The sequence below is a fragment of the Cnephaeus nilssonii genome (genome assembly GCF_951640355.1).
Source record: "Cnephaeus nilssonii genome assembly, chromosome: 6".
NCBI classification, from domain to species: Eukaryota; Metazoa; Chordata; class Mammalia; order Chiroptera; family Vespertilionidae; genus Cnephaeus; species Cnephaeus nilssonii.
The window spans coordinates 81,291,040-81,314,535 of NC_137077.1; the positions used below are offsets into that span (position 1 = coordinate 81,291,040).

The 23,496-nt window shown below is 44.4% G+C and overlaps 1 protein-coding gene and 1 pseudogene across 3 annotated transcripts in view; one reads left to right on the plus strand and one right to left on the minus strand.

The window, feature by feature from the left end:
• KITLG (KIT ligand) overlaps nt 1-6,577 on the minus strand; it is a 90,086-nt gene extending 83,509 nt beyond the window's left edge. The window contains exon 1 of one of the 2 annotated variants that reach the window (XM_079775194.1): nt 6,303-6,577. In XM_079775194.1, coding sequence (XP_079631320.1) covers nt 6,303-6,317 — 15 coding nt within the window. In that variant the 5' untranslated portion in view covers nt 6,318-6,577. The remainder of the gene's footprint in view (nt 1-6,302) is intronic. The other variant, XM_079775193.1, reaches the window with a different exon arrangement.
• A 6,288-nt stretch (nt 6,578-12,865) lies between these two features.
• LOC307101098 (small ribosomal subunit protein uS2-like) lies at nt 12,866-23,204 on the plus strand (annotated as a pseudogene). Its single transcript has 2 exons — nt 12,866-12,940; nt 22,549-23,204. The product of its transcript is annotated as a small ribosomal subunit protein uS2-like (transcript).
• Nucleotides 23,205-23,496: the final 292 nt, after the last annotated feature.

Here is a 23,496-nt window from a genome sequence, read left to right on the forward strand (position 1 = left end):
CAGAGTCAAGTGCTGAATTCCTGCGCCTGGATAGAGAGCTACCGCTGCCTTTGTAAGGGTCTGGATCACTGCCTCGATGCTGAACGTGGTTTCAGTGGGCAGCCCTCTAGACCCTGCCTGTGCTTAGAGGAGAACAGCATTTCTGTCACTGCCACTGCTCAGTTTTCTGAAGAATCCCTGCTCTCTTGGCTGGCGGAGGGGTCCAGCTGACGTTCAAATAGCCTCCTGTCCACAATGAGAAAAGGACTGTCCTGGCTCCTGGTGGCTAAGGAAAACCAGCTGCTGGTTACTGGGCTTGCCCCAACTCTCAGCGGTCAGTTCTAGAGAGAAGCTCAGGAAAGGAGGTAGGTGAGAGGTGTTCCCGAGAAGGTACTGAACCTGCGAAAATCCTCAGCCAAGTGCCTTCCACAAGAAAAATCTTTCCCTGAGGCAGCAGGCCTGCTCCCTCCTTTTCCAGCCCGTGTTCCCTGGCTTCTGAGGGTTCCTGCTAGGGAGTGGGCCAGAGATACTACTAAGATCAGTGACTCGCCCAGGACTTGTCCAAGACTTGCCTAAGCCTCAGTGACTGCTGGCGCTGGAGCAAGAGCCAAGCACAGGACCCATTCCCCCGATGCTCCCCACCAATGCCTTTCTGCTACATGATCAGATTCTCTCCATGCCTACTGCATGCACCCAGACACTGGAGCCTGCAGGAGCAGAAGAGACAAGCAGGCCCGGGGAGGCACTCATTGCCTTTGTTAGCCTATGTCCTCTGGTCGCCTGACTTTGCCTTAGGATCCTTCCTTACTTAGAGGATTTAAAGATCACAAGAGAGAAGGTAACGATCTTCTTCAACAATGGATACTGCTAATATAGCAAAGTGTAAATACCATTCTTGTTAGAGAGAAATGCCAAGGAGCAGGTGGAATGGCTAAAAGCAGAACAGTCTAAATTTAAATCTCTTTCTCCCCATTGGCTGGGTCATAATCATAAAACAATGGTTATCATTTGTATTCACACCAAAGCAATGGCTACATAAATCTCAGAACCAAGGGATGCTTAAATGCCATCTGGTTCCAGCCTCTATTTTACTAGTACATTCAAAATTTTAGAACTGCAAGGCACTTGGAAATCACCTAGTCCTACTTTCTCGTTTTACAGTTGAGGAAATTGAGGTTGGAAGAGATTCAAATCTCTTTCCAAAGTCACGCAACTTAGTATCCAGCCTAATAAAAGAACTCCATCCCCTAATATCCAAGTCAATGTGGCTGCCTAGGAAAACAGTAAAATGTAAGCAACATAAAGAACAGTCTTCCGCCGAAACCGGTTTGGCTCAGTGGATAGAGCGTCGGCCTGTGGACTCAAGGGTCCCAGGTTCGATTCTGGTCAAGGGCATGTACCTTGGTTGCGGGCACATCGCCAGTAGGGGGTGTGCAAGAGGCAGCTGATTGATGTTTCTCTCTCATCGATGTTTCTAACTCTCTATCCCTCTCTCTTCCTCTCTGTAAGAAATCAATAAAAAATAAAAAAAATAAAAAAAGAACAGTCTTCCTTTAGATGACACACATTGAGATCTCAAAAAAAAAAAGAACCATGAGGCCTAATTATAAGAAAAACACACCCCACTACCTCCTTTTTTTTTTTTTTTCTGGACAGAGGAAATAGATAGAGATGTGATAATAACAATTCCCTCAAACTCCCAGCCCCTGTAAACAGTTCTTCCTGTGCCCATAGTCAAGGAAAAAGGAAGAACACATTCTGCTGCATCTAAAAATCAGTAAGGATAGAGTCAATGGTTTCTATGAGACAAAGTCTATACAAACTAACCTTGAAAACAGCATACATTACAAAAGCATCCTGGTGTTGCCTCAATTTGTTTCATAAATGTTCTGACTACACAGGTGACTTACACCCAAAAGCAGTCCCCTGCAGCTGTTGGATTCATGTACTAGAAAAAGAGATAAAAGATCACTCCTAAGATTGATTTACATCCAAATGCCTTACCCTAATTTACAAAAGGGAACATTAAGATAATCAAGAAAAGGAAAACAAAAATCTCTCAAACTTGCATAATGGATAAAAATGTCACTGCATGTTGCCTGGGAAAGACAAAAAGGACACCATGCAGAAATGAATGCATGGCCTCACTCAGAAGAGCAAGTGCAGGAACACCAGGGATAGGAAGCTAAGTCTCCAGTCTCTAACAAAATAAACCCTCAGCATCCTACAAGGGGAACTCAGAAAGCAAGAGTGTGGAAATATGGAAGTGAATCAGAGATGGCGGTGATATGTCCATTTTCTATTTCTATTTTCAATTCTAATTCTCTCATTCATTTTTACTTTCAAAGGATTTAACATCCTTGATGCCACATATAGCCTTTGTTTTCATACATTCCTAGTTTGCTCTGTGTTCATTACAGTCTATAAACAGACATCCGCCTGCAATGGGCAGCACTGAATCCACAGATTCAGATTTGTCTGTCTGTTTTGCTGGTGAAGCACCATTTACCTGCAATAGTCCGTTTTTCTCTGGTTGTTAAGTTAACCAGCAGGCAATTCTATTCTCAGGAACAATACATTCAGACTGTAACTACAGTAAGCCACTGTGCTGGGATAAAGATATATATAAAATCTCCTTTAATCCTTACAACCACCAGGTGAGAAAACTCTTTATGGCTATTTTATAACCATCATACAGTTAACAAAATGGGATTCCCAAGAAGTTTAACCATTTGCCTAAGGTCGTTTGTCTCACCGGTGGTGAACCAGGAATTAGAATCTAAGTCTTCAAAAGCTAGAGCTACATGACACACATTGTGTGTCCACTACATCGAGGCGCTCCCCGGACATGGGTGGGAAGGGCACGTGGAGTGCAGACTGTGCATAGAACCTCCAATATTCAGACTAGCCATTTGGGCAGGGATTTTTTTCCCCCCTGGTGATGGGAAGATGCCCATCACCTACCATTAAAGAACAAATGTGATTCACAATTTGCTATGTTCAAATCAGCAGTTAGACATAAATAAAATTTAGCAATTTTAATTGGTTTGGCTCAGGCCTTCAGATTTCCATATGGTTATTTCCTTGTTTTTATGTTAAATGTAATTGACTTAGCACTTGAGTTTTAAAATCTTGGCAGAATGTATCAATTAAAGGCTCCACAAAATAGAATTATTCAAAGCATACATTCCAAATGGAGTGACTTTAAGGATAAGATGAGAAAATGCTCTTTTCATAATTTTTTTTTCTACAAACTTGCATTATCACCCAAATGACATCCTCATACAGACAAAAGAGGGATGTTTTCTTGGAACAACAAAAGCTAAAAAGCAGTCTATTTGCTTCTCTGAGAACTAATGTATGCCTAAAATGGCCTTTTTTACACTGTTAGCAAGATGGATTTTTTTCCTTAATATTTTTAAAACTGACAGCAGTAGCAAAAACTCTCACAAACCATCTCAAAACTAAAATGTGAGTATATCAATAAATCGGGCATCAGGCCCATTAAGTTGATAGCACTTTTTAAAATGGTCTTGCAAAATATATTGTCCAATTGTTATTTAATATACAGAGTGTTACATTAAAATAAATGATTATTGATCGAAATAGATGTTCTTTCTGAACCTAAGCCACAATTTCCTTCAAACTGCAAAACCGTACAATATAAATAAAATGCAATCAGAAATCTGAAAAATGCATTCATTTCTGTAGACTTGTGGTTAAATTTGTTATAATTGCTCCTCATAGCTATTGTCCATGTAATTATTTTCTTAATGCTAAAGTCCATTCAAATGTTAAATAAGTGAAAGAATCATTTATTGAATCCCAATTGTTTCTTGATGGAATTTTCACACTTATTTAGCTTAACTGAAAGGCCAGAACATCTGGTGGACCTGTGATTCTTGGAGAGCTACATAATTGCAATTAAAGTTTACTATTATTATTGCTTTTATTAAGTTCTAATTTTATATCTTGGGTAATATATACTGAGAGAGAAAAAAACTGTTTGCCTTAAAATAGAACTCTCTTACTGAGGCTATCTTTATAAATGACCATTGAAACTATTGATTTAGTAGATATCCCTTGCTGGCAATTCATCTTACTTCTTAATATTTGATTTGCTCATGCTACTCTCCATCCATACAGAGTTGCACAGGAAATTTCTTGTACCTTTTGGATTAGAAAATTTAGTGATATTGACGAGGATCTAATCCCTCTCCCCCTCATTTTCACAGATTATGTTATTGATTTCATACTATTTCTAGTGTCCCCCTTTTCAGTGGCAAGAATGTGGAATTGCTAGAAGTATCCTTAAAGGAAACCTTGAAGGTCATTAGATCCCAGGCAATGAATGCCTTCATTCAACAAGGGCACTGCCTTCCTATGCCTGCGAGTCCTTTAACATCAGCAAGTTCCCCCAAAGGGCTTGCACTTTAACTTGGTCTGAGCAGGTCACATTTCTAAAATATTTAGCTATCTCAGATGACCCTGGTTGGCAGCACTGGTCACCAACACCATGGCGTTTCGGGCCAGATTGACCTCTTTCTAGTTTCCAATGGAATTATTCCATGTAATCAGATTTACACAGCCATTTAATCAGAGTGAGAAAGAAGATTACAGAGCTCACATGTGTTTCGCAAAGCAAGGGTGCAAGGATCATCAATCCTACTGACACTCAAAGTGACATGATAGTATGTCGCCCTCCTTTGGAGTGTTGGTCATTAACCTGATCTGTCTCCAGTGCTCTTGTTTAAATAGGGAGGTTTAGGCTCTTTTTCTGAACTGGTAGATAGAGATTTCTCCACCCAGATCTCACCACTACCATTCATGTGAGCAGATGCGACTATAACAGGGAGTGGGTTCTATGCTCTCGTGCATATCATTCCTGCAAAGCAGAAAACGTGTACAAATCAAGTAATTACATTGTAACCTCTCTTTCCTCGCCAGCCTTGACCACTTGCATGTCAGCAGCACACCGTGGAGACCCCAGGTGTGGCCTCCAATGCTCTGCCTGTAGACCAGCCTGCTTGCAAGAAGGGAAATGCACTCCCTTCCCCTCCTCCTAGGCCTCTGCCCTAGAAACCTTAGGAACCTTTCTGCCAGGCTATGCCCCTTCCCCCTGCTCTTTTCCACACGGGCTCAACGACCTTGATTCTTCCCGATTCCTTTTGAATGTGTACATCCCCCAAGCCTAGACATCTATTTAACATATGATACGAAGCGCATCCTTTAATACAGCATTTCCCCCACACTGATGCCTTCATTCTTCACTGACGGTTTCCCTCATCCCCCAACACTTCTACCCCTTCGACACATTTCAGGAATTGCAATCTCAGCTAGAACCTCTGGGGGGTGAAAGCGCAGCCTTACCCAGCCCGGGACAGACACACACAATCCCAAAGGGGAGAAGTGGGAAGGGGTAAGGAAGAACTGCAGGGGTGAAAAGAACTGTGGATAGGAGCACCGTGGGGGTCCTTTCTAAATGACAAGCCACATATCTGCTTCAACGGGGTTGGGGGGGGGGGGTATCTAATTGTACCCCTGGGCGGTGTTGTACCCAGTGTTTAAGTGTATAATCACAATTTAGCAGCACTGAGAATTCCCTCAACAACTATCATTAGAGGTGCCCATTTAAAAAAAAAAAAAAGAAAAAGAAAAACTTTCTATTCTGTAATGAAAGAAGGTGGGCGCAATGTGGAGGTATCACCTCATCCAGAGCTCTCCGGAGAGCTCCCCCAGAGCTGCACACCCGCCAATGCTGCGGGAACCAAGTTTCCGCGGTGGGCCAGGCAGGTTCTTTGCCCCGCGGAGCGCTGCTAAGGAACTCGAGGTCGGCTTCGCTCCTGCGGCGGCACCCGCATCCCCCCGAGCCCCGAGCCCACTTGGGGACTGCACAGAAATCTGGGTGCGAGGGCGAGCGAGCGAAGTGTGGCGTACGGGGAGCTGTTTTGTAACCTCCCGGAATCCGAGGGAAAATGTCTCCCGTGCAAAGACATGCCTTTCCGCGATAACTTAAAACTCTCCGACCAAAGAGCAGAGCCTTCCTCCTTACAGGAACTGCGGTTCGCACTGACAGCTCCAAACTTAGCGGCTGAGGCTGCGAACTTGGCACCGGCTCCCTCTCATCACTCCCACTCCTCCTCTCCCGGGCTCACCCGGCCCGGGCGGCTCGGGCTCGCACGCCACGCCCGCCTCCCCCGCACCTCCTCGGCGGGTCCGGCGGGCACAGCCCGGTACGCCCAGGCAGCTAGTGCCGGGACGCGCCGGCCTCCGGGCGCGATTTTCTTGGAGAGCCGGCGAGCTCCCGGGTGCGCCCTACTCACTTGTGTCTTCTTCATAAGGAAAGGCAGCGCTGTGATCCAGCCCAGGCAGCGGTGTGGCGACTCCGTTTAGCTGTTCTGGAGCTCCAGCATATTGCACGGGCAGCGGCTGCAGATAGTCCACGCATTGGGTAGCCCGAGCGCAGCGCCCTCTCCACGGCCCGTGCTTCCCGCGGCGCTCCCGGTCCCGGCGCGAGGCGGCGAATGAAACCCCGGCCGGCGCGCCGCCAGCACTTTTATATTGCTCCCGCCCGCCTGCTCCGGACACGCCTCCTTCCCTTCCGGAGCCCCGGAGAAGCGAGTCCGGGCCCTGGCGCGGTGTGTGGGGGAGTGGAGGGTGGGGAGATCCGGAGGGCTTCAGAAGCCGCGGGAATGGCCCAGAAGTTGGACAGATCGGGTTAAGCGCGCGTCCCGTTGCCTGCGGGCCCCGGACGCGCATCGGCAGGAGGCCACGAGGGCGCACGGGCTCCAAGGGCGAAGCGTAACAACCTGCAGCCGCGGCTGCCACTGCGCGCCAGACGCGGCCAGTTCCAGCGCGGCCTCTCAGCGGCTGGGGGCTCACCTGGCACCGCCAGGACAAGCGAAATACTTGGCCGCTTGGCGAAGGCCCTGGGTGTTTGGGGAGAGGACTCAGGAGCCTCGCAAATAATTCACCCTGTCCCCCTCAGGGGCTCAATTAGGATTTAGACCATTGTCTTACCCCTCTAATTTTTTTTTTTAACAATTACTTTAGTGAAAAAAATATTTAATAATCAAACGAATTGTTCATTCAGGGTTAAGTATTGCTAAGGGAGGTGCTACATTCAGAAGGGTTCACTGCTGCTTCTTTAGAAATTAAGATCGAAAGGAAGTGTAGATTATTCACTATGCAGGTTGCAGACACAGCAAGTGTTCTGGAAACAGCTTTCTGTTAGAGAAGTTTTTGAAATCGGAAAGATAATGTAAGGATAATATTAGGGAACACCATTATGTGATGCACTTAATTACATACTAGGCGTCATGCCAAGGACTTTACATAGATTATATAATTAAATCTTTTCCTCAAGCTATTGTATAGATCCTCTCATTTTTATTCCCATTTTATAGATGGTGAAAGGGAGGCTCACAGAGGTCAGTTTTCCCAAACCACAGCTAGTAGATAGCAGACCTTCATTTGAATCCAGTGCTCTGGCTATACAACCTTTAAAAATTACATAAAATAAATGTTTTATTGATTCTCCAAAACCCTTTTGTATGTTTGTTATAACTGGAGACCATTAAAAAGGCATTTTAATTTTTTTAAAAGAAAATGTTAACTAGACATTAACATCAATAATGGGTTAGAACAAGAATAATGGATAAATGTAGGAATTAGGTATTTTAATTAGAGAGTAGGATTCCAAGTTTGCCTTCATCAGTTGAGTGTGCCTTTGTTAAAAATGAATGAACTAGTATAACCATGAGAGAACAAGAAACTAGGCAAAATTTGAAGCTCACTGTGTTAGTTTTCTATTGCTGCTGTACCAAATAACCATAAATGTAATGGCTTAACACAGCACAAACTTATTATCTTACCATTTGGAGCCATAAATCTCACTGGGCTAAATATTGGAGAAAATCCCTTTTCTTGCCTTTTCTGGCCTTTTCTGGCTTCCAGAAGCTGTCTGCTTCTTTGGCTCATAACCTCCTTCATTGTCAAAGTCAGTAATGGTGAGTTCAATCCTCCTCACTTCAAACCATTTTGACCCTCCCTTCTGCCTCTCTCTCCTTTTCTAAGCACCTTGTGAGTACATTGGGCCCACCTGGGTAATCCAGGATAACCTGCCTATTTTAGTCAGCTGACTAGCAATATTAATTCCATCTTTGCCACATAACATAACATAACATAACATAACATAACATAACATAACATATTCACAAGTTCCAGGGATTAGGATGTTGACATCTTCGGAGGGCCCCTACTCAGTCTACCACACTTAACAGCATAAGTTTGGGGAGAACATGGAGTGGAAATGCGGACTAGTTATGTCACTGTGCACCCTTCCAGGACTTCACTCCGTGTGGCTCTGGAGCTCCCAGCTAGAAGACTACCTCCAAGGTTAGGAAAATCAGTGTTTGAAAAAAGGACCACAAGAAAAGTTTAAAGTAATTGCTCTCTCTCTCTCTCTCTATATATATATATATATATATATATATATGTATACACACACACACACACACACACACACACACACACCCTACCTAATAATAGACAAATATGCAAATTGACCGTACCTTCGCTATGCCCGCGATTGGCCAGGAGGTGCGGGGGGGCAGGACTCGGGGTGGCCGGGGTGGCCGACTGGGCCAGCTGGACACTGAGCTTGTGTCACCAGCAGCGGCTCGAGCTCAGCGTCTGCGCCATGGCTGTGCTGCGGCACAGAAGGGGCCTCTGGGGCAGCGAGCTCACGTCCCACCGCGGACCATCAAAAGCGGGGGAGCTGGGTGCCTGTCCGCTCAGGCACCAGGCCTTTCAGAAGCCTCCGCCACGCCAGAGGCTTCTGAAAGGCCTGGTGCACCAGCGGACAGGCACCCAGCTCCCCCGTGATCAAAAGCGAAAGCGTGTAGGGGACCCTACACGTGCATGATTCAATCATGCACTGGGCCTCTAGTGTGTATATATATATATTATTTCAGAGGTAAGAGAGAGGGAGAGAAAGATGAGAAAGATAGAAACATCAATGATGAGAGAGAATCATTGATTGGCTGCCTCCTGCATGCCCCCCACTGGGGATCGAGCCCACAACCCAGGCATGTGCCCTGACCAAGAATCGAGCCTATGACCTCCTGGTTCATAGGTTGATGCTCAACCACTGAGCAACACCAGCCCAGCCATAACTCTGTATCTTTTGTTTCTTTCATTGTGCTGTGCTACAGTTGCTATATGATCATGTTACTTGAAATCTAGTCAAGAGAATAAAGAAAACATGTCAAAGGGATTAAAAAGAGTTAGTATGCAAATCAACCATAGTAGGCAAGGTCAGAGGTGGGTCAGGAAGACTGAGATTTCTCTTTAAAGTGTGCCTTGGAGAGGAGACACGGGCCAGAATCCAGGTCCCTAGCAGAAACAAAAGCAGGAGGTACTTAAAAGTGAACAAGTGGCACAGCTATGGCCCAAGTGGATAAGAGGCATGGGGAATTTTTTCTTTTAGAAATAGTAGACACTCACAATGGGTACAGAGAGTTCAACATTTGATACATTAGAAAGAAAGTCTCTCCATGATTATCTAGTCTTTCCTTGCATACTTTCAATGCTAGTTGGTCTACCATGCTGGTGGGGTGTTTTTTTAACCAATCTAATTGTTGAATAGCTTTTTTTAAAAAGCTTTAACATTTGTTCTTGTTAAGAAACAGGTTTCGTTTAGTAACTAAATCTCAGTCTTGTTTTGTGCACATGAAACATCTTTTTTTTTCCACCACTTTGTGGCTGCCCCTGTTAGAAACACAGGTTGTTTTCAGTACCCTTCTTTAAAAAAGTGGCACCCCAAACTAAAGCCCGTATTTCTGCCAAGGCCAGACCAGACCAGAGGGAGGCCATCCATTCTCACCTTTGGGGAAGGTGAAAAAAGAGAAGGAGAAAAATCACACGTTGAGTATTAACTCCTCTGCCAAAAACTGGTAACCTGCCATTGCTCTTGGGATAAAGAAGTAAATACCTTAGGAAAGGCTTCAAGAGTTCCAGGGTCTGGCCCCTCGCTGCCTCTTCCAAGTCAACTCACGCTGTGCCTCCCTGCTCAAGAGACAAGGGCCTTCTTTCTATTCCTCACAATTCCCTCTCATTTCAGAACCTTTGCATATACCCTTCCTTCTGCCTCTGCTTAGACCACTTTGTTCAACCCCCTGCTCTTTGCCTAGTAAATACTTTCTCATTCTTTAGATCTCAACTCAATATTCCCTCTGTTCCTCAGGCAGGCTTTCTCTAACACTCTGATTTTGTCAACTCCTTATTATAAACACTAGAGGCCCAGTGCATGGATTCATGCACCCGTGGGGTCCCTTGGCCTGGCCTGTGGGGGATCGGGCCTAAACCAGTTCACCAACATCCCCCGAGGGGTACCGGATTGCAAAAGGGTGCAGGCCAGGTTGAGGGACCCTACCAGTGCACAGTCGGGGCTGGGGAGGAACCGCGGGAGGGCTCCAGGGTGTGTCCGACCTGTCTGACCTAGTCCTAATCAACCGGACCCCAGCAGCAAGCTAACCTAATGGTTGGAGCATCTGCCCCCTGGTGGTCAGCGCGTGTCATAGCAACTGGTCGACCGGTTGAATGAACAGTCAGACACTTAGCATATTAGGCTTTTATTATATAGGACAAGTAGGAATTCCCTCTCATTTGTAGTATTTGCTAATTTGACATTTCTTTGTGTGATAATTTGATTAAAGTCATTGACTATGACGTTTATCACTTATAATTTTACCTTCAGTGTCTTGTATAGTGAACAGAACATAGTGAATCTCTTAAATATTGTTCTAATTAGGTTACTGATACCAGACATGAGTCAGGTATTGGGTTAGGCCCTTAGCTTATATTATGTCACTAACTTCTCTCAACAATTATGTAAGTGAGATAATTATTCTATTTGATAAATAAGAAAACTGAGGACCAACAAGGTAAGGTTTTTTATTTAAGATTCTTCCATCATTAAGTGGAAAAATCATGATATAATCCAGGCATATGGGCTATGGTTAGGACTCTTTATCTGCCCAGTACAATTTCCTCTTCTTCTTCTTCTTCTACGAGAACCCCACTTTCTTTTGTAGAATTCACACTGGATTCCATGCCTCTCAGGAGGGTTTGTCATTCACAAGGTTCTGTTCCCCTCACAACTGGATCTGGGTCCAGCCAGTTGTCTGATTGGTGAGGTGTGGATACATCGCCTGAGGTGTGCCAGTCAGAATCTACTGTGGGACTCATCTGCTCAAGTTAATTCGAAAGTTAACCTCTTCCTTATTGTGTGCCCAGCTACAAAAATGTGAAGCTTCCTTTATCCTATAGGTGTGTGGCTTTATCATCCCTAAAAATAATGAGAGACATCAGTTCACAGAATTTTCTTTGAATAACCCAAATTTTCTAGTATTCAGGGAATACTATCAAGCCCATTTGTTTAGCTCACTTGTTTTTAAATTACAGAATAAAGATTAGCAAATAGTGCCAACAATAGTAAATACTTAAATTATTTGCATTAAATACTTTGCATTTATACTGTGCCTAAAAATTAATCACAGGTCCAATTTAAAAATCGACAATAAATAATTCCATTCATGAAGAAAGTTGAACCTGTATAATACCTAATCAGAGATACTTTTTTACTTTTTTGTGAAATTCTAAAAATGTTCATAATATTAATTCAGAAGGTTCTATTTAGTGTTATAAATAAATATTGATCACACATCATATAGAATTTGATTGCAAAAAAAAGAATTTGTGTTCTGTGGATATAATTATAATGCAAATAGATAATTAAATTCCATGTTTATCAAATAATCAAGAAGGTATTGGCTTATTGATTTATAGCTTAGATGCTCAAATAACATGAAATAACACAACTTTTATATATTTGACCAAGGTTCCCTCTTCTCCATGACATTTAAAAAATATGTTACCTAATTGTACATTTTGCATATTTTTCCTGATTATGGCTTTCATATATGTGTATTAAATAGATTAATTCAGGTTGATGTTTTCGGCAGTGATGTTATTCTCTTTAGTTATCTGATTTTAAAAGAGATTTGTGGCCTCAACTGTGGCAATGTTCTTTTTTACATTCTACTTTTGAAATGCATGCTCTCTAATGAATCATTTAAATGAGAAATTTCTACACCATGGCTTATTTCCTAATTGACATGTTTGTTCTGTACAGCTCTTGGATGGCACAGTTAATAAAGAGTGCATAAACAGACAAATATGCTATTTTGAAAAGCTCTGTCACAGAGGTAATGCGACTCCCCTGACAATCTCTTCTACAGCAATTATAAACAGGACAGCATAGCAGTTGTCACATATTTGGGACTTTCTTTCTTTCTTTCTTTCTTTCTTTCTTTCTTTCTTTCTTTCTTTCTTTCTTTCTTTCTTTCTTTCTTTCCTTGGGAGTACTGGGTGATAAAGAATAGATTTGACATTAAGGTAGCTAGGGTCCAAATAACTTCATATTGTGTGTTCCACAGTCTGAAATAAGCTACTTTTTTTTTTCTACTGCATGTGCAACTGGTTTAGACAAGTAGCAGATTTTTTTGTGCTTTCGTGTCTTCCTTCAGCGTCATCAGACCACTTATCAAGTTTAGATAAAAGACATTTGTTCACAATGTACCCCATTGTCAATGTTTTCCCTCAGCTAGGAACTGTGTGCTGTGACGCCATCTTCAGAGGTTATGAGGATCTTGACCAGTTTTTAACCTACTCTTGAGGGATGGCCTTGAGGGAAGAGTTGGTTTTCAAAATTTAGAGATCCAAACTTAGAATGGCTAGTAAATCCTAGACATTGCTACCATCAGCCACATACATCAGCCACTCCTACCCACTTTCCTTTGCTTTATTCCAATTTCACTCAAAGATGTCTTTCCATGCTGTGGAGGCTCCCCTGGCAAATCCCAGAAACCAGCTTTCTCATCCTGAAGACACACCCAAGGTGCGATATGAAAATAAAGCCATCATTGTCATAACCATTGGTTTTTAAATACATATTTTCTTTGTCATTTGTAAATGATACATATTTAAATGCGATTATTGCTATGATATTCTTCATTGACCTTAAAATATGCAGCATGGCATTAGGTGTGTGATATTTGATTGAGGGTGCATCCAGCTGCTGTTAGAATTCTACTCAAGAATTTTAGGCCAGGGCTGCCAGCTAGCTTCCTCAATAGAGGTTCCATGCTCGAGAGGAATGCAAGCACTTCTATTATTCATCTCTATGCCGTCCAAATCTAGCTCATTCATAGACGTTGGAAATAGGTTAGAAATAAGAGTGTTAGGTATTATCCATTAATAGCATACTCTAAGGCAGTGATGGCGAACCTATGACACACGTGTCAACACTGACATGCGTAGCCATTTCTGATGACACGTGGCCGCTAAGGCGGCCGGATGCCGAGGATGAAACATTTGCTGCTCCTGAGGATGAAACATTTGCGAAATAATGTTTTTTCCTCAAAGTGACACACTACCCGAGTTATGCTCAGTTTTTTGGCGAAGTTTGATACACCAAGCTCAAAAAGTTGCCCATCACTGCTCTATGGCAAAATACTTTTTTTAGAGGAGAAAAAAAGTAACTTACTGAACAACATCCTTAATGTAAGAAAGCTCTCCTTGGTAAAACTGAAGTTTTTCAGAATATGTGCATTGGCTAAAATTGTTTTAGAGACATAGACATGAACATAGCATAAGAATTCAAGGAGACCTGAAGCCTTTAGCAGTAGGAATGATGCTTGAACTTGAGCCCTAAACAGATTGATTTCAGCCATTGGTGTGGGAAGATTTCTTATGATGAGTTTGTTTTGAGTAAATATTTCATGCAAGATGTTAATGGGAGCATTTATTGGTAACTGTACCAAGAGCTAGAAATTTATCAAACTTTAAGGAATAGTTTGTATGAACTGAAATGTGTCTATTTGTTAGTATATTGTTCTATATGTGTTGCAGAATTTGGTTTATGATTGGCTTTCATTATGATCTGAAGCTAAATAATTTATATACATAAAGAGCCACGGTCTGTAATGACCAAGGCTCAACCGAACACTGAAAGTCAGTGCTGGGTTGCTGTGGCGACCCAGCACTGACTGCAGCCAGTGCCAGTGTATCAACCCAGCACTGACTGCCGAGGGGGCTATGGATCAGGCCCAGAGAGAGGCCTGCAAAGAGAGAGGCAGGGTCTGATCCCCAGCCTCCATGGCAGCTGTTGATCAGCACTTGCTTCTCTCTTTCTCTCCCAGCTTTGCCAGCAGCCCCACCTCTGTTTCTCTCTGGGCCTCCTCGGGACTGCTGATCAGCCCCGCCTCTTTGATCAGGCCCAGAGATAGGCCCAGAGACACTGACTGGCATAGAAACCGACCAATCAGAACCAAGTCTGGGTGAAGTGCCAGGAGCCAATGGCAGAGCTTTTGATGCTGACTGGAATAGAAACTGAATAATCAGAACCTAATCTGGGTGAATTTCGAAGGCAGAACCTAAGGTGGGGGCTAAAGAGGGGTTTTAAAGGCAACAGCTGTTTGGTGTAAGGTGTGAGATAGTGGTTCAATTTTTTAATAACCGATTTGGCAGTATAGTGCATATAGCTGGCTATCAGTCCAGATATAAGAATTATGTGTTTTGTCTGCCAAGAGCATCTCCTCCTGCTGAAAAAGGAAAAAGGCTTCCCCCTCCCCAATTTAAGCAATCCTATCCTATATAATCTATCTGTGCTACTAAAAGGGTAATATGCTAATTAGACCGGGTCTACTGGCCATCTTCTGGACATCTGACTTCCTTTCAGACAAAGCCATGGTGGTGGGTGCCGAGGAACAGGCAGTTAGGGGTGATCAGGCTGGCAAGGGAGGGAAGTTGGGGGCAAAATCAGGCCGGCAGGGGGTTAGGGGCAATCAGGCCAGCAGGGGAGGGCAGTCAGGGGTGAGGTCAGGCTGGCAGGGGAGGGCAGTTAGGGGAAATGAGGCAGGCAGAGGCCGTTAGGGGCAATCAGGCTTGCAGGGGTGGGCAGTTAGGGGCGACATCAGGCCAGCAGGGGAGGGCTATTGGGGATGAGATCAGGCCGGCAGGGGAGGGCCATTAGGTGAGAGATCAGGCCAGCAGGGGAGGGCAGTTGGGGGCAACCAGGCAGGCAGGGGAGGGCACTTGGGGGTGAGATCAGACTGGCAGATGAGGGCAGTTAGGGGCAATCAAGCAGGCAGGTGAGCAGTTAGAAGGCAGCAGTCCCAGATTGCAAGAGGGATCAGGCCTAATCTGGCGGTCAGACATCCCCCAAGGGGTTCCCGATTGGAGAGTGTGCAGGCTGGGCTGAGGGAACCCCTCCCTGTGCACAAATTTCATGCACCGGGCCCCTGGTCTATCATAAAGAACCCAAGTTGTACATGTTAAATTGGCTTAAGGTCAGTTCATAATTGTTTATGGAGCACTTACAAAGTGCTAAGTACTTTGCATATATTATTTAACCTTTATGATAACCTATACAACAATCCTCACAATGCTCTTTACACAACTGTTATTGCTTGTTATGGTTTTTAGTAAACTATCCATGCATAGGGTGGTGCTAATCATTATCATTATTTAGAGAAAGAGAAACAAGATCATCACATCCACCTATGTGGTGGGTACAGTCACCTTGTATTATAGATGAAGAAACTAAGCCACAGGGCAGTTAGGTGACTACTCAAGGTCACAGAACTAGAAAGTGCCTGCATGACTCTGAAAGCCCTTCCTTCTAACCACGATGCTTTACTGCAACCCTTAATGATTCTTGTTAAATAGAGGAATTTATGGCTAAGAAGTGAGTTAAATATTCCTTAGAAAGAGTATTTATGTTGCTGAGTTTTCTTATGTGCTTGAAAGGTAGAAAATAACCTGTCAAGTCATAGGGCATGCTGGGTAGCTACAAGATAATTAGACACCTTTCAAAGCAGTACTCTCAGCGTGGAAAATGTCCTTAAGGACTTTGATTCAAATGACTGATTTCATGACAATGGAGGGCTCAGAACACTGAACAAGGTTCTTTTATGAAGACCAAAGGAAATCGTTAGGCTAGCACTGAGTCTTTTCAGCATGAACATTGGATGCTGAAGATTATCTGTGCTGATTTCCCCCTAATCCCGTTATTGGGTTTCTCGTTACTCGACCTTAGGATAGCTTGTACAATATCATCTCTGTAACCTTTGTGTTTGTAGGTTTATCTTGATCAACTATCAGTGCAAAGTGAGAAGCCGCCTTTCATCTGGTTTCCAATGGTGCTAACTAGAAAAAAAATAAAAGGAAGCTAAAAAGTTTTCATTGAGCAGAAATAAAGTAGTCAAGGTATTAAAGCACTGATAGTGAACCTAAAGAAGGCATTTGAAGAAGGAAGCCTTCCTAGGGAGAAGGTTCACTAAAGAATAGCGACACCATAGGACACTGCGAACAAAGAGGGTTTTCTATAATCTTGATTATTTGCAGTGGAACAAAGTTTCCCTGCTTCAATAAGAGTTTTTGTCAGTTCATCCTTATGCTGAAACTGTTCTCCTAAATCAATTGTATCAAAGATCTGGCATTGTTAAGGAAGATAATCCTTGAACTTTTAGCATTATATAAAGGAAAGCTGGAAAAGAGAAAGAGAGAGAGAGAGAGAGAGAGAGAGAGAGAGAGAGAGAGAGAGAGAGCAAAAGAAAAGAAGAGAAAGAAAGAAAAGAAGAGAGAAAAGAAAAGAGAGCATAATGCTCCATAACCTTCCTACCTCAAAGAGAAGAGAACAAGTTTGATTTTGTGAGACCAGCTAACTCAAGTGGAAGAGCAGAGAGGCTGCACAGCCAAGGAGGGAGGAGAGAACAAGGAAGTTGTAAAACACTAGATGATTTATTTCACAACTGTTAATTAAATGAAAGAAGGAGGTGCATTGCGCTTATCTAACATGCTTTCCTTTTATGCTGTGTCGTAATGTAAAGAACATTACCTTTGCAGTCAGTCAACAGACCTGGGTTTACATCCTGGCTCTACCGCTTTCTGCCTGGGAAATTTAAGGCAGATTATTTAACTTCTCTGAGCCTCAGTTCCCATAGTGTTAAGTGGAGTTCCCAGTAGTGTTTCAGCCTATATATGTCATGAGCCTTGTGTTTAACTTTGGGCAACTCAACCTCTCTGGGCACCAGAAGTTCCATCCGTAAAATCTCCATGGCTCAAATCTAGAACTTTTCCCTGCATGTGTGCACAAAACATAAAGGACTGACACTTTTGGTGTTTTTTGTTCTGTAATGACTACCTAATCTAAAGATTAGGCAGTAATGTATTTCAAGTCCTAGCTCATAGTAGCCAGGCAATAAATGGCACAAAAAGCATGCAGTAAATATTAGAACTACATATGAAATTCACTCAAGATCTGTTGGTGACATTGGCTTACTTAGTACTTGCTTTTGTAGAGAAAACTATACGCCAGAGAAGACAATATGTGAGGCAAAAATGTCTCATCTTTAAATTGTTCTCCATTTCCTAAAGCATAATCATATCCTCACAGAGACAGACACACATACAGCATACTTCCTGTGTTCCAGAAAATAAGGCTGAGATCCAGAGAAAGTTAGTGATATTGACTAGAAATGATAAGTTTTAAAATAGGGGAGTCAGGCCTGGAATCTGGATTCCTGAATTCTGTTCTCGTGATCTCTCCATTATACCACACTGACACTGTCCAATTGGTCTGGCATACCTTTCTAGAAATCCTCTCTTAGGGTAAACTGTAAGAGCAAGAAATAAATCCTCAAAATAAGAGTTCATGATGTGTTGATATCCTTGGCTTATTGTGTCATTCTTTATATGTAAAAAAAGATAATGAGTTCTCTGTAACACTTAGAAATAGAGAGTACACACTTTTGCTAAATTGAGTGACCTATTGCAGCTATCAGGTGTTTTAAAAATACGTTTTTGTTGATTTCAGGGAGGAAGGGAGAAGGAGAGAGAGATAGAAACATCCATGATGAGAGACAATCATCCATCAGCTGCCCCCTGCATGCCTCCTACTGGGGATGGAGCCTGACCAGAATCAAACTGTGATCTCCTGGTTCACGGGTCCATGCTCAACCACTGACCCACACCTGCTAGGCCTCTATCAGTTTTGAGCTTTGAATGGATTTTAAGTTCTTGAAAGTTGAAAATTAGCAAAATGTTTTGTCATTTTTCAGAAAGAAAAATTGATGTTTTTAAGAGCACAAATCAAATTTATCAACTCTAAATAGCTAAAGAAAAATATTTTGATTAAAATAATGAAAATTGGAATATCAACAAAATTATTAAATTTTCTGTGAAACATGTCTACTTATAGTATACTAGAGGCCCGGTGCACAAAATTCATGCATGGGGGGGGGTCCCTCAGCCCAGCCTGTACCCTCTCCAATCTGGGACATCCATCTCACAATCCAGGACTGCTGGCTCCCAACCGCTTGCCTGCTTGCCTGCCTGATTGCCTTTAACTGCTTCTGCCTGCCAGCCTGATCACCCTCTAACCACTCCCCTGCCAGCCTGATTGACGCCTAACTGCTCCCCTGCTGGCCCGATTGCCCTTAACTGCCCTCGTCTGCAGGCCTGGTCACCCCTAACTTCCCTCCCCTTCTGGCCTGGTCACCCCAACTGCCCTCCCCTGCAGGCCTGGTCCCCCCCTACTTCCCTCCCTGAAGGCCTGGTCACCCCCAACTGTCTTCCTCTGCAGGCCTGGTCACCCCTAACTTCCCTCCCCTGCTGGCCCGGTCGCCCCCAACTGCCATCCCCTGCTGGCCTGGTAACCTTTAACTGCCCTCTCTTGCCAGCCTGGTTGCCCCTAACTCCTCTCCCCTGCTGGCCTGGTCACCCCCAACTGCCCTCACCTGCATGCCTGATCTCCCCCAACTGACCTCCCCTGCAGGTCTGGTTGCCCTTAACTGCCCTCCCCTGCAGGCCTGGGTCCCCCACAACTGTCCTCCCCTTCAGGTCTGGTCTCCCCCAACTGCCCTCCTCTGCCAGCCCTGTCACCCCTAACTGCCCTCCCCTGCTTGCTTGATCACCCCTAACTGCCCTCCCCTGCTTGCTTGATCACCCCTAACTGCCCTCCCCTGCTTGCTTGATCACCCCTAACTGCCCTCCCTTGCAGGCCATCTTGTGGTTGCCATCTTGTGTCCACATGGGGGCAGGATCTTTGACTACATGGGGGCAGCCATCTTGTGTGTTGGAATGATGGTCAATTTGCATATTACTCTTTTATTAGATAGGACTAGTGGCCCGGTGCATGAAATTCATGCACAGGGGGAGGGGGAAGGGTGTCCCTCAGCCTGGCCTGCACCCTCTCCAATCTGGGACCCCTTAGGGGATAACCAGCAGTCGGACATCCCTCTCACAATCCAGAACTGCTGGCTCCTAACTGCTCGCCTGCCTGCCTGATTGCCCCTAACTGCTTCTGCCTGCCTGCCTGATTGCCCCTAACCACCTCTGCCACGGCCCCACATCTGGGACCCAGAATTCCCTCCTCCAGCCAACCATAGGCACCTGGGATCTGGGCTTCCCTCCCTCTGGTCATCCATAGGCGCCCAGGCCAGCTGCAGCCGCAGGGGATGGTGGGCAGGTGGCTTGCCTGGGCTGAAGCCGCAAGTGCTGGCACCCAGGACCGTGGGGTGGGCAGCTTCTCTGTCTCCTGGGCCACAGCCAGCCGCAGGTACTGGTGCCCGGGACTGTGGGGTGGGCGGCTTCTCTGTCTACCAGGCTGTAGCCAGCCGCAGGTGCTGGTGCCTGGACCACAGGCGGGTAGCTTCTCCATCTTCCCTGGGATGCAGTGTGGGTGACTTCTCTGGCTGGCTGCAGCCTGAGATCATGGGGCAGGCAGCTTCTTCGTCTCCCGGGCCACACCCAGCCTCAGGTGCTGGGGCCCATTTTCTCCATCTGCCCCAGGATGTGGGGCAGGCAGACGTGAGGCTTCTGCTGCTGGCTGCAGCCTGGGATCACGGGGCAGGATGCTTCTTTGTCTCCCAGGCTGCAGCCAGCCTTAGGTGCTGGGGCCCGGTTTCTCTGTCTCCCCCAAGACATGGGGCGTGTGGACATGGGTCAGGCGGCTTCTCCAGCTGGCTGCAGCTTGGGATCACTGGGCAGGCAGCTTCTACTTCTCCCGGGCTGCACCCAGCCTCAGGCGCTGGGGCCCAGTTTCTCTGTCTCCCCCAGGATGTGGGGCAGGCAGACATGAGGCTTCTGCTGCTTTCTGAGGCCTGGGGTCATGGGGCAGGTGGCTTCTTGGTCTCCCTGGCTGCAGCCAGCCTCAGGCGCTGGCATCCAACTTCTCCGACTCCCACAGGCCCGGAGCGGCTGGGGGGCGGGGTTGCCCCCATCTTTTCAGGTTAATTTGCATACTCACTCTCATTGGCTGTTGGGTGTAGCGGAGTGACATTAATTTGCATGCTTCTCTTTTATTAGTGTAGATGATATTATTTAGAAGCATTGCACTTATAAGAGTCATGCCCAAACTGACTTAGATTCCTTAATATAGCTTATTTTATCCAGCTAAATATTTTACGATTTAACACTTTTTCCTTTGTAATATTAAAATAGTTTTAAAAAGTAACAGAAACATAAAGCATTGTGTAAGTGTATGTACTTACTATCTATTCCAGTTCAGTCTAACCTATAATAATATAAGTCAGCCTACGATGCTCATAGAGAGCCTGCTCTCCAGGGCATGATGCTGGCCCTAAGATAACTAAGGCGTCTGCCTTTGAGGAATTCACTGTATGAGCTTTATGGAAATAAAAGCTTATAGTTGCTAACTTTTATTGATATTTTGCTGTGTATCAGCCACACTGCCAAGAGTTTCGCAATACGTTTTATTTAATACCTCCACCTAAATCCTTGGGACATAGCATTTTATTAGCCCCATTTTATAGATGAGGGAACAGTACCTTAGATTAAGAAATTTATCCACAGACACATGGCTCAGAAGTGGTTTAATTAATAATTCACTTGATATGCTAACATGGATATACATACAGAAACAAAACTACTTACATAAGTAAACACAAATACTTGCAACTTTTATTTTTTAAAATATGAATATATTTTTTCTTCTGTAATTGAGAGAAAGGTATTTGTTGCTATTGTTGTTTCTCCTGCCAGCTTATGCTTAAATAAGGATTAGTGATAGTAGTATTATCATTGTGCAGAAGGGCAAAGCATTCACAATCACAAAGGAGGGCAAAAGTCTTTCCTAGCTATTAAATTAATTCTCAAGTGCTCTGCCCCTAACACTACAGTTTGTTCATTTTTTTTTTTAAAAAAAAGATAAATTATTGCCTAAGTGATATTTAAACTTTAGGTTGTCTTCATAATAAAACGCCTGATTTTCAACCATATTTGTGTTCTTTCTAGGAAATCGTGTTAAAACATGCTTTGAAGATATTCAGAACTGTTTATTATAAAAGGATCCCACCCTAACTGGTTTGGCTCAGTGGATAGAGCATTGGCCTGCGGACTGAGGGGTCCCAGGTTCGATTATGGTCAAAGGCATGTTTCTTGGTTGCGGGCACATCCCCAGTGGGAGGTGTGCAGGAGGCAGCTGATTGATGTTTCTCTCCCATCGATGTTTCTGACTCTCTATCCCTCTCCCTTCCTCTCTGTAGAATAATCAATAAAATATATTAATATATATATATATATATATATATATATATATATATATATATATATATACAAATAAATAAAAGGATCCCAAGCACAAGCACACTAGGACCTTATGTATGAGGTCCTGTAAGAGGAGCACAAGTATAGGAGGGAATTTCAGGGGAAACATGAGTCTTTAAGAAGACTAGACTTTCTTTGCCAATTCTAATTAAAGTTTTAGATAGAAAACTCTTGATGGAATTAGAAAAATATTAGAGATAATTCATGCATTTTAATAGTAGATTGACTGACTATTAGTTTTCTAAGTTGCCAAACAAAACTACCACTGACTAGGTGGCTCAAACAACAGAAATTTATTTTCTCACAGTTCTGGAGGCTGGAAGTCTAAGATCACAGTGTCAGCTGGGTTGATTTCTTCTGAGATCTCTCTCCTTGGCTTGCAGATGGCCCCTTCTTGCTGTGTCCTGACATGGTTGTCCCTCTGTGCACGTGTGCCCTGGGTGTCTTTTTGTGTGTTCGAATTTCTTACTAGGACAGCAGTGAGATTGAATTAGGGCTCATCCTATTAGCCTCATTTTAACTAAATTATGTCTTTAAAGGCCCTCTCTCCAAATGCAGTCAGATGGCAGGTGCTGGGGACTAGAGCTTCAGCATGAATTTTGAGGGGACACAATTCAGCCTATAGCAGTGACCTTTAGCTGCAAAGAGCTGAGAGTTCTTCCATATCTAGAATTTTGTGCATCTTCTTCAAATTTTTCACTGTATATAAATTGGCCACAATCTATGTTACTGATATGCTTTTCTTTATTTATTACAAATGACATTCCTGCTTTTCTGTACTGCCAAAAGAAGGGATCATAGAATATTGTTCTGGGTTCCCCTTGTCACTAATAGAGACACTTTCACAATGCCCAGAGCCCTTGATGTCCTATAAAGGAGGAGGAGGTCCTCAAATTCCTTGCAGCAGGAACACTCTTAGGTGGCACCGACCTTGACTTGGAAATGGAGCCGTACAGCTGCAACAGGAAAAGGGATGGCGTCTGCATCATCAATCTGAAGAAACCTGGAGGAGCTTCTGCGCCAGCTCCTGCCATTGCTGCCCCTGAAAACCACACTGATGTCAGTGCCATGTCGTCCAGGAACACGGGCCAGCGAGCTGTGCTGAGGTTTGCTGCTGCCCCTGGAGCCACTCCCACTGCTGACGCCTCACTCCTGGAACCTTCACAAACCAGTTCCAGGCAGCTCCTGGGAGCTGAGACTTCGGTGGCTACTGATCCCAGGGCTGAGCACCAGCCTCTCACAGATGCCTTACATTAACCTGCCAGCCATCACTCTGTGTAACTCAGACTCCCTCTGTACTGTGTGCACATTGCCATCCTGTGCAACAATAGGGAGCTCCCCAGTGGGTCTGATGCCATCCATGTGGGGCTGGGAGGCTCTGTGCATGTGTGAACACCCATGGGAGGTCATGCCTGACCTCTGCTTCTGCAGAGATTGAAAAGGAAGAGCAGAGCACTGCCAAAAAGGCTGCGACCAAGGAGGAATTTCAGGGTGAATGGACTGCTGCAGCTCCCGAGTTCACTGCCACTTAACCGAGGCATCAAACTCCTCTGCGGGTGCCCTGGTGCCTATTCAGCAGTTCCCTTCTGAAGAAGAGTGCTCAGCCCTCCGTGAAAGACTTGACTGAAGCCTTCACTGCTCAGAGCACTGAAAGGGTAGGAGCAACACTGAATGTCTTGAACAGAAAAGGGAAATAAGGTTGCTGGGAAAAAAACAGTTTCTTTAAAAATTGACATTCCTGAATTAGCTTCCTGAATTAGTACATTGTGTGTGTGTGTGTGTGTGTGTGTGTGTGTATGTGTGTGTGCGCACGAGCATGTTTGT